The 14,424-nt window shown below is 49.1% G+C and overlaps 1 protein-coding gene across 2 annotated transcripts; it reads right to left on the bottom strand.

Moving 5' to 3' along the window:
* Positions 1–242: 242 nt before the first annotated feature.
* On the bottom strand, positions 243–10,988 carry TAGAP (T cell activation RhoGTPase activating protein). 2 transcript variants are annotated; one of them, XM_066371707.1, is made up of 10 exons: positions 10,865–10,988; positions 10,188–10,350; positions 10,049–10,102; positions 9,651–9,717; positions 7,843–8,009; positions 7,009–7,170; positions 6,009–6,118; positions 4,217–4,412; positions 3,541–3,655; positions 243–2,180 (listed from the first exon to the last, which is right to left on the bottom strand). In XM_066371707.1, the coding sequence occupies exons 2-10, from the start codon at positions 10,212–10,214 to the stop codon at positions 952–954; spliced, it is 2,127 nt and encodes a 708-aa protein (XP_066227804.1). In that variant the 5' UTR covers positions 10,215–10,350; positions 10,865–10,988; the 3' UTR covers positions 243–951. The 2 variants fall into 2 exon arrangements, with proteins under 2 accessions (XP_066227804.1, XP_066227805.1); XM_066371708.1 differs by having other exon boundaries at positions 10,188–10,270; positions 10,865–10,888.
* Between the last annotated feature and the right edge of the window lie 3,436 nt (positions 10,989–14,424).

Below are 14,424 nucleotides of genomic sequence, written 5' to 3'. Positions count from 1 at the left end.
CCTCCGAGTGACCATTTGTTGAAAAGATGGCTTAAAGTGGGTACATTTCTATGGTGCTGCAAACATCTGAAGAACAAGGCTTGTCTCTCCCTAAACACAAGACCTCTAGCTTTGTCTGTTAGTCTAAAATAATAAATATATATATTCGATAAATGCTTGTTGAATGAAGCAATGTGTGAAGGATTTTAGGAAGCAATGTGTCAGGAAAGAACAAACATTTTACTTTGAAAAAGGCAGGCGATTTATTGTAGTGAGATTATACTGAAGTTTTATATATGACCTCCAATGCATATAAAGTAATTTCCTCCACACTGCTGGCGAAGACATCCCTGAACTAGAAAGAAACTCAAAGTGCTGTAAGTCAGTTAATATGGATGTAATGCATTTTCACTAATCTATCCCAATTAAAAACTTCATACATTTTCGTGACAGCCTTTTACTGGCGTTCGCGATGCCCGTGACGACTCCCCACACTGGACTCCGATGCTTGCAGTCGCCTTCTCTCTTCTTACTGTGGTGATTAGTTACCACGCGGCTGCTTAGGGCACTTGTCACGAGAGACTAAAGCATTTTCCCCTAAATGGAGCTTGTGGAAAATACGAAAATTGGCATGACATTTGAGGCAACGTATAAAAAAGAAAACATTATTTTTAAACACTAACGGGTAGACGAGTGCCCCAGGAGGCAGAGACATGCAATGCAGCTCACGCCAAGTTCACAGACAAATATGTACACGCATTCACGTAGCCACCGTGTCTAGGACACGCTTCACGCATCTGCTCTGTGCCGCACAAGTCCAGGGTCTGCGCGGACACCACCCAAGCGCCGCTGAGCCGCTGTCCCCTCAGAGGAGGGCTCTGGACAACTTCCTGAAGGAGCTTATTCTCGACTGTTTGAACAGAGTCTGAAAGCAGTTCTGGACGCGGGCGCGCCTGGCATTGGGCGGCCGTCCTAAATGTAGGATTCCTTGGCATATTGGAGCTGGTCGGCCTCAAAGACCAGCTGACCACACCGCCGCACCAGGCAGTCCCACTTGCTCTTCTGATGGGACTCGGACACAGTTCTGAGCCCGTGCCACTCGGGTCGCCCAATGACAGTCACTTGTCCTAGCGTTTGTTCCCAGCTCTCAGTCCTGGGGCAGAGCCTGTGCCCGTCCCGTGGCTCTTGACCGCACATACTCCTTGAGTCCCCTCCACGGTGACAAGGCAGATGGGGTGGTGGCAGCCGGGCGTCCAGGCTGAGCATCCTGGCCCGCATGCTGCCAACTGTCTGGCTCCCGCAGGCAGCGAGGTGCGGGGCCTGGCACTGAACGGCCTCCTGGTAGGAAGGCGGGCTCCCGGGGCTCCTGCGGTCCACCAGATGGAACACGTCCTCCACGGATGGGGCGTGCGAGCCTGGGCTCACGTCCAGGCCCGTCTGACTGCGGACTTCAGACAAGTTTTCCTGGACAATTCGCCCAGCAAGCTGGCTTTCTTTTTTACAGTCTTTCCGTACTAGGTCCCTGGCGAGGCCCTTGGACTTCAAGGACGCCGAGCTGGGGGTCTTGGTCAGCACTTTCCTGTGGGAGGCAAAGGAGAAGGACACGGAGTGCTTCTTGATCTCTCTGCTGGGCTTGCTTTTATCCGTCCTTGTGAAAGACTGATGTCTGGCGAAGAAGTTTCTCCGGGGGCTGGACGGAGAGGCCATGGGCGAGCTGTCGGGGGACGCGTCCAGGGAGCTGCTGGAGGCGGCTTTGGGCGCCGGGCCCCCTGGGGACGCCACGGCCCCTGGGGACACCTCGCCCTGAGCCAAGTTCTCCACTGCCAGGTCCCCCAGCCCCTGGTGCGCGCCTTCCGCCGCGGGGAACACCTCCTCGGGAAACGGGTCCTCGGCTTCCTCGCCGGGAGAGCGGGAGGCTGGCCGGGCCCCGGTGACGTCGTCCTCACTCCGGGTCAGCTTCTGGCTGGCGCTCTGGCCCCCGAGACACTCCCGGGAAGACGACAGGTTGGGTTCCGAGAACCTCCGGTCCGGTTCGGCGAGGGAGCATTTCAGCCTGGCAACGGTGCTGGCGATGGGCTCCCGGCTGGGCTCCTGGGGGCAGCCGTGGGGCTCAGCGGGCTCCTGGGTCGGCCCGCTGGGGGAGCCCTCAGCGTCGGGGTCAGTGCTGTCATAGGCCGAGTCGTTCTGCAACGTCGACGTGTCTGCAGGAATTCAAGGGCAGTTCAGTTTTGCGTTCAGATTCAGTTAGAAATGACCGTGAGCACCGTCTGCCCCACTTACATCAAGGATCACGCTGGCTGTTTGGTGAAGCTACTGTATTTTTCGCTCCATAAGACGCACTTTTCCCCCCCCAAAAGTGGAGGGAAAAATGCCCGTGCATCTTATGGAGCGAAAAATATGGTATTTTATTAAAATTTTTAACACACCATTTGGTTCAGAATATTTCTTATTTTCCTCCTTAAAACCCTAGGTGTGTCTTATGATCAGGTGTGTCTTCTGGAGTGAAAAGTATGATACTTTGAGGTTTGCAATGAAAGATATTTGCCACATTCAATTTTTGTTTCTTTCAGAATCTACTATATTGCGGTAGAAAGAGAGAAAGGATAAAAAAGAGGAAAGAGCATTTCACGGAAAATTTACTGATCTTAGGTTTAAAAACTGAGCCTGTGGATGGTTCTTCCACCGGCTCCGTTTGCATTTTTTACAGGGACAGAGAGAGAGTCAGAGAAAGGGACAGATAGGGACAGACAGGAACGGAGAGAGATGAGAAGCATCAATCATCAGTTTTTTGTTGCCACACCTTAGTAGTTCACTGATTGCTTTCTCATATGTGCCTTGACCAGTGGTTCTCAACCTTCCTAGTGCCGTGACCCCGCAATACAGTTCCTCATGTTGCGGTGACCCCAAACCAAAAAATAATTTTGGTGGCTACTTCTATGATTCGGAATGTAAATACCTGATATGCATTATGTATTCTCATTGCTTTAGGCGACCCCTGTGTTTTGGTCGTTCGACCCCCGCCGGGGTCACGACCCAAAGGTTGAGAACCGCTGGCCTGTGGGGCTACAGCAGATGGAGTAACCCCCTTGCTCAAGCCAGCAACCTTGGATCCAAGCTGGTGAGCTTTGCTCAAACCAGATGAGCCTGCGCTCAAGCTGGCGGCCGCGGGGTCTCGAACCTGGGTCCTCTGTATCCCAGTCCGATGCTTTATCCACTACGCCACCGCCTGGTCAGGGTCTGTTTGCATTTTAATGGACCCAGATTCCATTAGCGGAAACAGAAGTTGACTGCTCGGGCGCTCTGGCTAAAGGTGTCTCAGTAAAACGGGCAGGTCTCCGTATTTAAGAAAAGGAAGGCGAGGTACCAGGCTCAGCCTGAACGGAGCCCGCAGCCGGAGACGCATGGGCACAGTGTTCCCGTCTGACAACTTCCCTGCAGACAGGGGAGTCTATTCTCCTTGGGGATCTGCGAGAGGACCTCCTGCCTCAGACCCCAGAGCTGCTCTGCCTGGCAGCGCAGCGGGCTCGCCCGCGACCCGGAGCGCCGACCGCAGGCCCGTACCTGAGCTGTCCGTGTGCTCCAGCGAGTCCTCGGACGCTGCGCTGGGAGGCGCCGGGATGTTCTCCCCAAATATTTCAATGCAGTTTTCAATGAGGAACTCCACCAAAGTCTTAACCTGGGAAGACAAACCAGTAGACTGTCATCTTACAAACGTCTTAATTTATTTATTTTAAGGGGGGGGGGCACCTTGTGGGGTCAGCTATTAGGGAGGCCCCAACAGGGGCACCCTGGTTTTGTGCGTCTGGAAAGAGCACACACATTTGGAAGCAATCATCTCTATTAGAAGTTATCCTTGAGACATGTATCCTTTTAGTTGAGAATTCCAAAACTTTTAGTTTAAAGTAACTAAATTTTCACTTAAGGAGGTTCTCAGATGGGCAGCCAGACCGACAGCGCGAAGCAGGAAGGACAATGGAAGGGCTGCCCCCCCCCCCCCCCCGCAGCGGTGGGAACATCAGGAGCACGGTGCTGTCTTCCAGGACGACAAAGGACATGGCCTGTGTTTCATTAGAGGCACGTGTCTGAGAGCGGAACTACGACAACAACTTTCTGCAGCCCAAGCTCCCCCTGTGCCCTCCAGTCAGGCCGAGAAATTCAGGGGCATTCATCGCTTTGACTTGCAGGCGGATGGTGAGGTCCTACAAGGAGAGCTTCTCAGAAACAGCCTGGAACAAACCTTATTGTTCAAGTCCTTCTGGGCCTCCAGCGACAGGCCCTGGGCGCTCTCCTGGGTCAGCATGTTGGGCCCGACGCAGATGGCCAGGTTGCTGGCGTCCATCTTGTTGACCTCGCAGCTCTTGCTGATCAGGTAGAGCACCGAGACCAGGTGCTTCAGCAGCACGAGGTTGGGCCGGGGCAGCTGAGCTGCAACCCTGCGGGGAAGGTCCGGGAGGACAGGGTTAGGGGCGCTAGAGGTTTCCAGCGTCGGTGCAGCAGGCTGAAGGTTTCTGGCTGACCCAGACTTCCGTTAAAATGAGGAAGGTGTCGTTTTCACAAGTAACATTGTGAAACACCCATTCAGACACTTCCAGGGGCACCTGACCCGGAATGAAAGTGGCCAACCGCAACAGCGAGCATCCTGATGACTAGGAGAACGGGCTTTATTTTCAGGACACTGATAACACAACCCTTTGTGATTTACATAACTCTTAGGTTGGGAAGCAGTAGGTCCTGCAATAAATGCCACAGTTTAATATTCTGAAACTCATTTTGCTGAGGGATCCTTTGGCTATATAGAATGTCCTTTTGTTTCTAACACTGCGAGGCTTTTTTTTTTTAAAACTCCGTCTTTTGCCTTTTCTGTACTGTGATCATGGAACAAAGATGAGACATTTTTGTACCATTCTGAGAAATCTTTACAGAGAAGAAATCAGTTTATAAGGCACGTTCGTAACTATGGTCAAGGCAGCATTTAAACGGCAATGTTGTTTCCAACAAATAATAAATTCAGATTTTAAAGCCTCACTTAAAAAAAAAGAAATGGTGACTCTCATATATGGGTCACTGTCATTTGTCATAAGAAGTTAGTGTTGTGGAAGAGCCCTGTGTCTTTAAGTGGAAACAAATATTCAATTTTGGGACAAACACTCCAGTTCTATAAATACTTCATTGAAAATACTTAGCTGTGTGGGACAATTATAATATATAGGCAATCCTTTGTAGGATTTGGCAAAAGGGCTGGTATTTTAAAGTTAGACATTTCAGATTCTCTAGTCACTAACAGGTCATACTTTCATTTGCATATGCAATTATTTTTGCTGTCACTGGAATTTGGTTTTTATTTTTTAATTTTTCCATTGATTTGAGAGAGAGAAGCATCAACTCATTGCTCTACTCAGTTGTTCCATGTAGTTGTGCACTCATTGGTTGCTTCCCATGTGCCCTGACCCAGGATCAAACCCACGACCTCGGTGCACTGGGACAATGCTTTTTCCACAGAGGAACCCGCCAGGGCCCACTGGAATTTGTTTTTATGTAGTTTACATTTTGGTTAGTTCTAAGAATATAAAATATTTTATGCACTCCCTTAAACAAAGCCATCCCTTCCAGGTTTGCTCTACGGCCCTTCATGGGATGTGTCCTGGGCAGCGGTGGCCCTGCAGGACAGCAGTGCATGCAGCTGAGGAAAACCCCCAAGTCCCCACGCCTGGCCGGGCGGCCGGGTCTGAAGCTTCCATCTGTGACTCCATCTCGGACTTTGTTGAACGACTCGCGTCCTTAGACCCCCCACCTCTTGAGATTTGCACTGACTGTAGTTCACGTTCTACTTTTCCCAGAAGCCCTGCCTGCCTTTCATTCGGCTAAAACTCTGGGAATGTCTGGGCTCAGTCCTGGGTTCACTGGGAGCAGAGGGACAGCTTCACTCGCTGCCCTCGTCACTCCAGTTCTCAGGAACCACTCGCACAGTTAGGGAGGAAGGAGAAGCCGGGTCGCGTGGGCCAGGCCCGCGGGGACGACTGGACACTTACTGCTTCAGGGCCTCAATCCTGTCCTCCTCGCTCCGCGGCTCCAGGGCCGCCATCCACTCCTCAAACAGGTCGCAGGAAAGCAGCTTCCGCGGGATGCTCCGGAGGAAGTCCTGCAGGGGAGAACGGGTTCGGTTCGGTTCGGCCCGTGTGTCGGGTAAAGTGGGCTCCACCTCGGGGAGCCTATGCTCTCTCGCCACAGGCTGTGCCCTCCCCCTGCCGGCATTTGATTGGGGGGGGGGGACCTCTCTCTCTTGAGTTGTCCCTCAGCAACTTCCTAACGACAGCCCCAGTAAGGTCATCATCCAAGGGCCCAGCAGATTCAGGGGCTGGACTTGGCCGTAGGACGACCCAAGTGCCTTTCTCATCAGAATTTTGGGGAAATTGAATGCCTCACTTTCTGTTGGAACCTGAGATCATAGAAACATTTATACAAATAAATAAAAGGCATAACTAAGGAAAAATAAACCAAAAATTCGACTCCAAGATCAGTTTACTTTGAACTGTAGGGAGAAGAACCCATTCTTTTTTTTTTTTTTTTTTTGTATTTTTCTGAAGCTGGAAACAGGGAGAGACAGTCAGACAGACTCCCGCATGCTCCCGACCGGGATCCACCCGGCACGCCCACCAGGGGCGACGCTCTGTCCACCAGGGGGCGATGCTCTGCCCATCCTGGGCATCGCTCTGTTGCGACCAGAGCCACTCTAGCGCCTGGGGCAGAGGCCAAGGAGCCATCCCCAGTTCCTGGGCCATCTTTGCTCCAATGGAGCCTTGGCTGCAGGAGGGGAAGAGAGAGACAGAGAGGAAGGGGGGGGGGTGGAGAAGCAAATGGGTGCCTCTCCTATGTGCCCTGGCTGGGAATTGAACCCGGGTCCCCCGCACGCCAGGCTGACACTCTACCACTGAGCCAACCGGCCAGGGCCAAGAACCCATTCTTCTATCCTGAGCGTTAATGTGCCAGAGCCCACTGGCAGGTTCTTTGGCGCCAACATGGCCAACTTACCTTAAAGACCGCCGCCAGGAGGTGCACGGGGCGGCTTCCCAGATCCACCGGGCCCCCCGCGTTGAGCTCCTCCTTGAGCTCTTTGCGGGCTCTCTCATTGGCAGCTTTCCTGAATATCCACTCCGTGGAAGGGCCGTGAAGGCACAGAATAGTGAGAATGTCCTGCAGGGGAGAGGCACAGGCATAGAAAACGGTCACCCTTGGTTTGAAGACACACTTTGCTACTGACACGAGGAAAACCTACACAGAGGTAGGAGACAGCAAACTGAAATAGTGCATATAAATAATAGCTAATTTTACCTGTCACAAAATGTCCTTTTCATCAAAGTCAGTTTTCCACGATACTAAGTTAGTCTTAACAAGCGACCATCAACACTAGTGCTTCCTTTCAGTCCAGTTGCTATCAACTGTCTTCCTCAACCCTGCCACCATTCTAAGAGGTGAACCGTGAAAGCTCTAATTTTGCACACTCTAAAATCACATCAGGTGCCCTTCCTTGTGAATCATTCTACACGAACACTGGACTTCTGACCATACATGCTATACCACATCTCTGTCTGATTTTTCCGAAGCCACACATTTTCAGCATTCTTAACTCTGTAAAGTCAAGGATGGAGTGACCATTGACCTGAGCTCATTGGCAGATACAACCAATTTCTAGACTGAAAGCAGCCAGGTAGAGTCCCGACGGCACTCAGCGGTGGAAACACCATTTCTGGAAGTGGAAAACACTAAAGATTGGCCTCAGCAAGGTCAGCATGAGGTTCAGAGTGCCAAGGATTTCTCAGGTCTGGCAGAACGCTAAAGTAGGTTTACAGGTAAAGGTGTGCCTACCTGAATGGGCCGAGGGAGTGTGTCGTCGTCACCACAGATAATGGACAAGGGCTGATCAAACAGTGACGTTTTCAATTCTGGCTCTGACGCCCCAGAAAACTCTGACGAAGGAGAAAGCTTTCTCATGAGAAAGGGCCAGGACAGCACCTTCTTCCTCTTCTTAATTTCTACAGCCAGGGAAACAAGGCAAGGAGAAAATGGAGATGAAAATAACAGTAAACAAAGATCTGCGTAAGACACCGAGTGGCGTCGGCCACATAGAGCCACCTCTGGTGTGCCATGCGGGGCAAGTGCTGAAAAAACGGAGATAGCCAAGGGCATGAATCTTCAATTCTGAAAAAGCAACCCAGAAAACAACCACAGTGTCACCGAGGCAACCAGCCCCTAAACATCAACACCAGGGTTCTTGGACATCTCCACCTTTCCTGGTTTTACCCCGCGGCCGCTCTCTGCTGCAGAGCGTCGGCGAAGCCTAACTGTGCAGGTCAGAAACAACCATCTTAACCTATTGACCTTCAGAATCGTGGTGGACGTCTTTGATGTTAACTATGTCATTTTAATTTGCTCCTTTGACGAGTGAGGAAAATGAAACTTACATGGAGAGGAAGTAACTTGCATAACATGATCATTTTGAAGCTACTCAGCAGGGTTGGCTGTTAAACCTCTGCAGCCGCGCCAGCACCCACCATCCACTAGGAGGCACTGCATCACTCAGCCTGGCTGCAGTCACCCTCAGGGCTTAGGACAGGGAGAGGACAGATTGCTGCAGGGAGGCCTGAGTCTAGACTTGGCAATCAGGAATTATCAGTAAGCATTACTAAGATCAGGGGTCCCCAAACTTTTTACACAGGAGGCCAGTTCACTGTCCCTCAGACCGTTGGAGGGCCGGACTATAAAAAAAACTATGAACAAATCCCTATGCACACTGCATATATCTTATTTTAAAGTAAAAAAACAAAATGGGAACAAATACAATATGTAAAATAAAGAACAAGTAAATTTAAATCAACAAACTGACCAGTATTTCAATGGGAACTATGGGCCTGCTTTTGGCTAATGAGATGGTCAATGAGCTCCTCTCACTGACCACCAATGAAAGAGGTGCCCCTTTCGGAAGTGCGGTGAGGGCCGGATAAATGGCCTCAGGGGGCCGCATGTGGCCCACGGGCCGTAGTTTGGGGACCCCTGACTAAGATGGTCTGTCCTTGCAAATCCTGAAGACGTGTGTGCAATGGGTTCTGCCTCACAGGTTCCTTCTTGTTCTCTCTCCTACCTTCTCCGTTCCCACTCATTTTAAAAGCTGTATTTTCCCAATGCACTGACATTTGTCTCTATACGTTTTATACTCGCAGGTGGCGGAGGACAGACAGAATGGGGCTTGTCTTCAGAGACTTTACGATGAAATGTGCTATGAAAGAAGTGAAAGGGAACCGTGGGTTCTTTGGAATTTGATGTCAGCAGTGATTGCTACGTGGGCTTTTAGGTTCACTTTCCAAGACAGAAGGAAGAAAACGGAAACGGCACTGTGTGTTTCTCATACGTATATGAGCTGTGAGGACGCGCAGGCCCGAGACCTGGGCTTCCTGAGAACCCTTGGAGCGCTGGGGGGGGGGGCTGCAGGAGGATCTCTGTCTGAGTGCCCTGAGCCTAGGGAGCAGGAAGTGCCTGCCACTCAAGTGCTGATGTTCTGCGGTCTGAGAAAACACTTAAAACAGAATTCCTGGTAGAGTAACGTACTGTGGTTTTACAAACCCAGAACATTTGTTGTTAGCACTTACATAAAAGACCAGTATGTTTTCAAAACTCACCAATTAGCTGGCAGATGCTATCTTCACTCTTACTTGATGCCAACAGAGGCTGCTCCTTGATATCACCCTAAAAACATGTTTATTTCATTATAGTTAAAAGTAATGACTAAAGGTTTCTCCCCAGGCCCTCCCCACAAAATACACATAGAACATTTTATTCATATTAAAAATCGGTCAGTAGAATCCACTGATTTTTTTTCCTAGCTTCTGGTTTCTAGAAGAAACAATGTTGATTGCTTCATATAAGAGCTTCCTTAATGTATTTAATTAACATAATGCATTTATGATATTAATTTTCTACTCTAATAATTAAATAAGCTAAACAATACTTAATTAAAACAGAAAGTTTGCCATCTTCTCCCAGTGCAGATAAAAACTTTGAAAAATTGCTTTCTTACCTCTGACTGACCTTCAATCAGGGTCTCCATGTTATTGTCATTTAGTGTTTTTGACTAAAAGAGAAAATAATGAAGTTAGGTAGACAGTTTGACTCTGGACTAAAGAACCCCGAATGAATGCGTGGAAGAGGGCACGCACCACACTGCAGCTGCTTATCAGCTTCATCAGGAGTCCGGCCGACGGTCCGCGGTGACCTCCGCTCCGGGCGGCCTCGGCTCTGCCTGCGGGGAGACCGTGTGAGGAGTCAGGAGGGACACGCGTGATGCTTCAGTGTCACTCTGCCAGGACGCAGAGTTTGAACCTTCAGATAGAAACGTTTTCATTTGCAGTACAGCTGTCTGTTACCGGACGTCTTGTGTCATTAGGAATAGCGTCCAAACACACATTTTAAATTTAGTTAAACCAGCCAGCATCACCACGCCAAATTTTGTTATGCATTGATTACGTTCCCATCAAAAGATTATCCAAATATCAAGCACAAGAACAACTAACATTTTTCTTTTTTTCTGGAGAACTCACTATGTGCCAGGTAATTATACTAGAGAGCTTCACGTGAATTAGCTCATCCCACCCGAAAAGGGAAAAACTTGCTCCCGGGATGCGACTGACAGTAGAAACAAAACAAAGAGAATATTTACAGAATTCCTCCACCCCCAAAAGTTCAGGCTTCACCCTGAAGCAAAGCACCCCGAGCTCAGAGTCTGTAAAACACCGCTGCGTTTGCCACGGTGTGGCTGTCTTCTCTCAGGTCTGCTCTGAAAGACCACCGACCTGCTTGTGGCTTCTTCCCCGTCACATGGATTTATGGCACTTACCCTGGGAGGGCCTCCAGCAGGGTCCCTCTACGCCCGGGGAGCTGCGGGAATGGGAGCACCGCGGGACAGCGCCCCTGCTCGCCCACGGCCAGGCAGGGAGGAGGGCGACTGCTCTCACTTCACGTGTCCCGCGTTATAAGCGAGGGGGCGGGCAGGTGGAAATTCAGACTCCTCGGGGCCGGAAAGCACATCATGGGCTGTCACAGAGGCAGGGCCAGACACTGGGGAGTACCCACTTCCTCATTCCTTTTAGGGCAGCTCCGGGTCTTTTTCTGTCTTCCACTTCAAAGTAAAAAAAAAAAAAATCTATAAACTACTAGGGCTGGAAAAGATGACATACAGCTATAGGTGAAGGCTCTGATTAATGTCACAAGTGGGATGTGTGACTAGAAATTATGTTATTCTGTACATAAACAGCATTTTATTTTCTCAAGTGGTAATTTCAGGTGCCCCCCCCCCCCCGGTATCCTGTTCCAGTGCTGCCCCCCCCCCCGCCCCCATCCGCTGTGTCCATCCGTCACCATACTCTGACGAGCACCCTCTGGGCGCGGGTTCGCGTCCCTCCAAGAAACCAAAGCCGTGCCACGGAGAAATGGTCACCATTCGAAGCGAGGTCTGTTTCTTTTAGAATTAGGAGGAGAGTCTGCTAGAGCAGCTGTCGTAGTCAGCTCTTCTCTTTCCACAACTACAAGTTTATTACCACTTAATTCATAGGTCAGCTCTGGTCCTGACAGGGAAGGAAGACACACACGCCCTTTGATCAGACCAACCCCAGGGAGAAAGGTGACGGGACTCTCATCTGTGGCTCCCTCCTGGGTAGGAGAGAACGTCTGGTCTGCCCGCGGCCGACAGGCTCTATCTGCAATGACTCAACTAGCCCGGCAACAGAATGCATCCATGAATTGTGACACATCCGTACAGTCAAGTCGCACTGAGAATGCGTAGTCTAAAAACACATTCAACAATGGCTGGGTCTCAGAAAGCACTACTGAGTGAAAGAAGCCAGATCCCAAATAGCACAGCTTGCATGCAAAGCACGACCATGTGAATCTTAGAATCATGAAAAATAAATCAATACTAGACCTAGCCTGAGACCAGGCATGTAACAGGTATTCAATAAGTAACTTCTGAATAAATACATTTACTTATAAACAGTACGTATGTGTTACTACAATATATATTCTTTGCTAATATGTATTTCATGGGCTTTTTTAAATTTGAAAATACGTTTTGGGTTCTTCTAAGCAACTTAATGTTTACACTGCTCTTACAATAAAGCATCAATCAATTCTCAATTGAAATACTTCCCTTTTATAAAAAAAGGGAAGACTCTGTTTTCTCTAATCCTTAGAGTTTCTTTTTCTCTCTGTCATGTACTACCTCCCACAATACACATTCTACCAGTGATTTAAAAAACTTTTTTTCTATGCAATTCTATCTATATTCAACGGAAGATGAGGTATCTAGGGTCCTAATATATATATATATAACTTAATGCAGGGGTCCCCAAACTACGGCCCACAGGCCGCATGCGGCCCCCTGAGGCCATTTATCCGGCCCCCACCGCACTTCCAGAAAGGGCACCTCTTTCATTGGTGGTCAGTGAGAGGAGCACATTGACCATCTCATTAGCCAAAAGCAAGCCCATAGTTCCCATTGAAATATTGGTCAGTTTGTTGATTTAAATTTACTCATTCTTTATTTTAAATATTGTATTTGTTCCCGTTTTGTTTTTTACTTTAAAATAAGATATATGCAGTGTGCATAGGGATTTGTTTATAGTTTTTTTTTTATAGTCCGGCCCTCCAACGGTCTGAGGGACAGTGAACTGGCCCCCTGTGTAAAATGTTTGGGGACCCCTGACTTAATGTCTTCTAATGGGTGAGTGGTGAGGAGAGCATGGGCCTGTCACTTTTGTCTCTTCTCCTGATAAGCACAAGTTTTGCCCTGAAGAAACTCTCAAAATCTCATAGGTTTGGTTTCTACCAGCAGTTCCCCAAGTGCGTTCTGGGAGTCTGGGGGTCCCTCAGACCCTTTCAGGAGGGTCCACAGGATCAAAATGACACTAGTAATAATACTAAGATGCCATTTGCCTTCTTAAACTCTATTCTCACAATATAAAGTTTCCTAGAGGCTACGGACGTGGAACGTTCTGATACTATGGGAACGCAGGCTTGTGTATTCTTTTGTGTTAAAACTGTCTCACTTTTCATTTCTCCTAAGGTACACATTAGTAGCTATAACTTACATAAAACTAAAGCTCTTACGGGTTGTCAACAATTTTGTAAGAAGGGTTCTTGAAGCCAAAATGCTTGAGAACTGCTGATCGACAGCATGATCTTGCGAGAAGACTACCTGCTTGCTGTGTGTCAGCTCCCTGTTTCTTCCCCCCTTGTCGCCGTAGCCACTTTCCGTGAGAATCCTCTTCGAGGCGCACGGTCAGACAATCTGTCCCTGCACATCACACGCTGTGCACTGACCGTCTGGTGGGGCGGGGAGTGAAGGAGGAAGTCCCTCCCACTCCCTGGAGTCCGCCGCCCCGTGACTGCCGCCTGCCCGAGGACAGCGTCTGCGGCTGCGCGGGCGTCCTCACCCTCCGCTCACTTCTGAGCCTCGTGTTCTTCGCAGTGGTCACTTTGCCTCTCAGTTCCTCTGATGAGACACGTCCCTTACTATAAGCTCAGCCGAGCACATGTGGCAAGGGGGAACTGTGAGGCTGTCAGATGTAAGGAAAGTGTTACTTCCCACTGGACAGGCACCTCTAAAGTGTTTTGAACTTTTAAGTGAGATTTCATTGTTGTTTTTTCACTTTTTTCTCATGTAGAGGACACTGTCTTTAAATTTGTTATGAAACAGAATAAGGAATACACACAGAAACATATTTATTTCAGTAACAATTCTTTTGAAAAGTAGAATAGTGAGTTATATGTTTGTTAATGATATGGTAACTTTGGACAGCTTAAAAAAAAGGAAAGGATTAAAATGAAAAGGCTATCAATTATGTTGAATTTAAAATTCCCTCTCATCTAGTATCTTTTTCTTCTTCTTTTTTGACCCCAACGGTCCGATTTAGGACATGGTCCTGAAACTTCAAAATCTCCTTTGTCAGTTCATTAATAACAATAAATTGAATACAATTTATATTATCTTTTTAAAATACAAAGCACAAAGGTCTGTGACCTGCAGAAACTGTTGTAGACAGACCAGCATTTCCCCCTGGGTGTGCTTCTCCCACCAACCCAGCGAGCCGGCTTGCGCGGGGCAGCTCTCTAGGATCGGCAGTTACTAGTAAATACCACAGAAAAGAGTGCGTCAGGCTCTGCCCGCTTTTTAAAGCAGGAATGTCCTTGGGCTGTTCTGATAAACGGGAGTGTTGATGGGAAAACCAGGAGGGCAGTGCCCTTCCTGGTGCCCCGGAGCTTTTGACAGCCATCATCTCATTAGTAAGTGGTTCTGTAACTAACCTAAAGCTATCCTCAGCAGCTGTCCTGGGGAGCGAGTTGAGGAGATGGTCCCCAACCTCAGGGCGGTGTCCAGCACGTGGCTCCCACTGTGGAACG

Source organism: Saccopteryx leptura, chromosome 3 (genome assembly GCF_036850995.1).
Source record: "Saccopteryx leptura isolate mSacLep1 chromosome 3, mSacLep1_pri_phased_curated, whole genome shotgun sequence".
Lineage (NCBI taxonomy): Eukaryota > Metazoa > Chordata > Mammalia > Chiroptera > Emballonuridae > Saccopteryx > Saccopteryx leptura.
Note: the sequence above shows the minus strand (reverse complement) of the source record. Positions and strands in the feature narration are given on the sequence as shown.

Coding starts and splice junctions, on each gene's coding strand:
- TAGAP (XM_066371707.1), bottom strand. CDS start 10,214: ATGAAGCTGATAAGCAGCTGCAGTGTG. Junction 8,010..9,650: donor TAGCATCTGCCAGCTAATTG/GTGAGTTTTGAA, acceptor CCCTGGCTGTAG/AAATTAAGAAGAGGAAGAAG. Junction 7,171..7,842: donor CACTCCCTCGGCCCATTCAG/GTAGGCACACCT, acceptor TCTCCCCTGCAG/GACATTCTCACTATTCTGTG.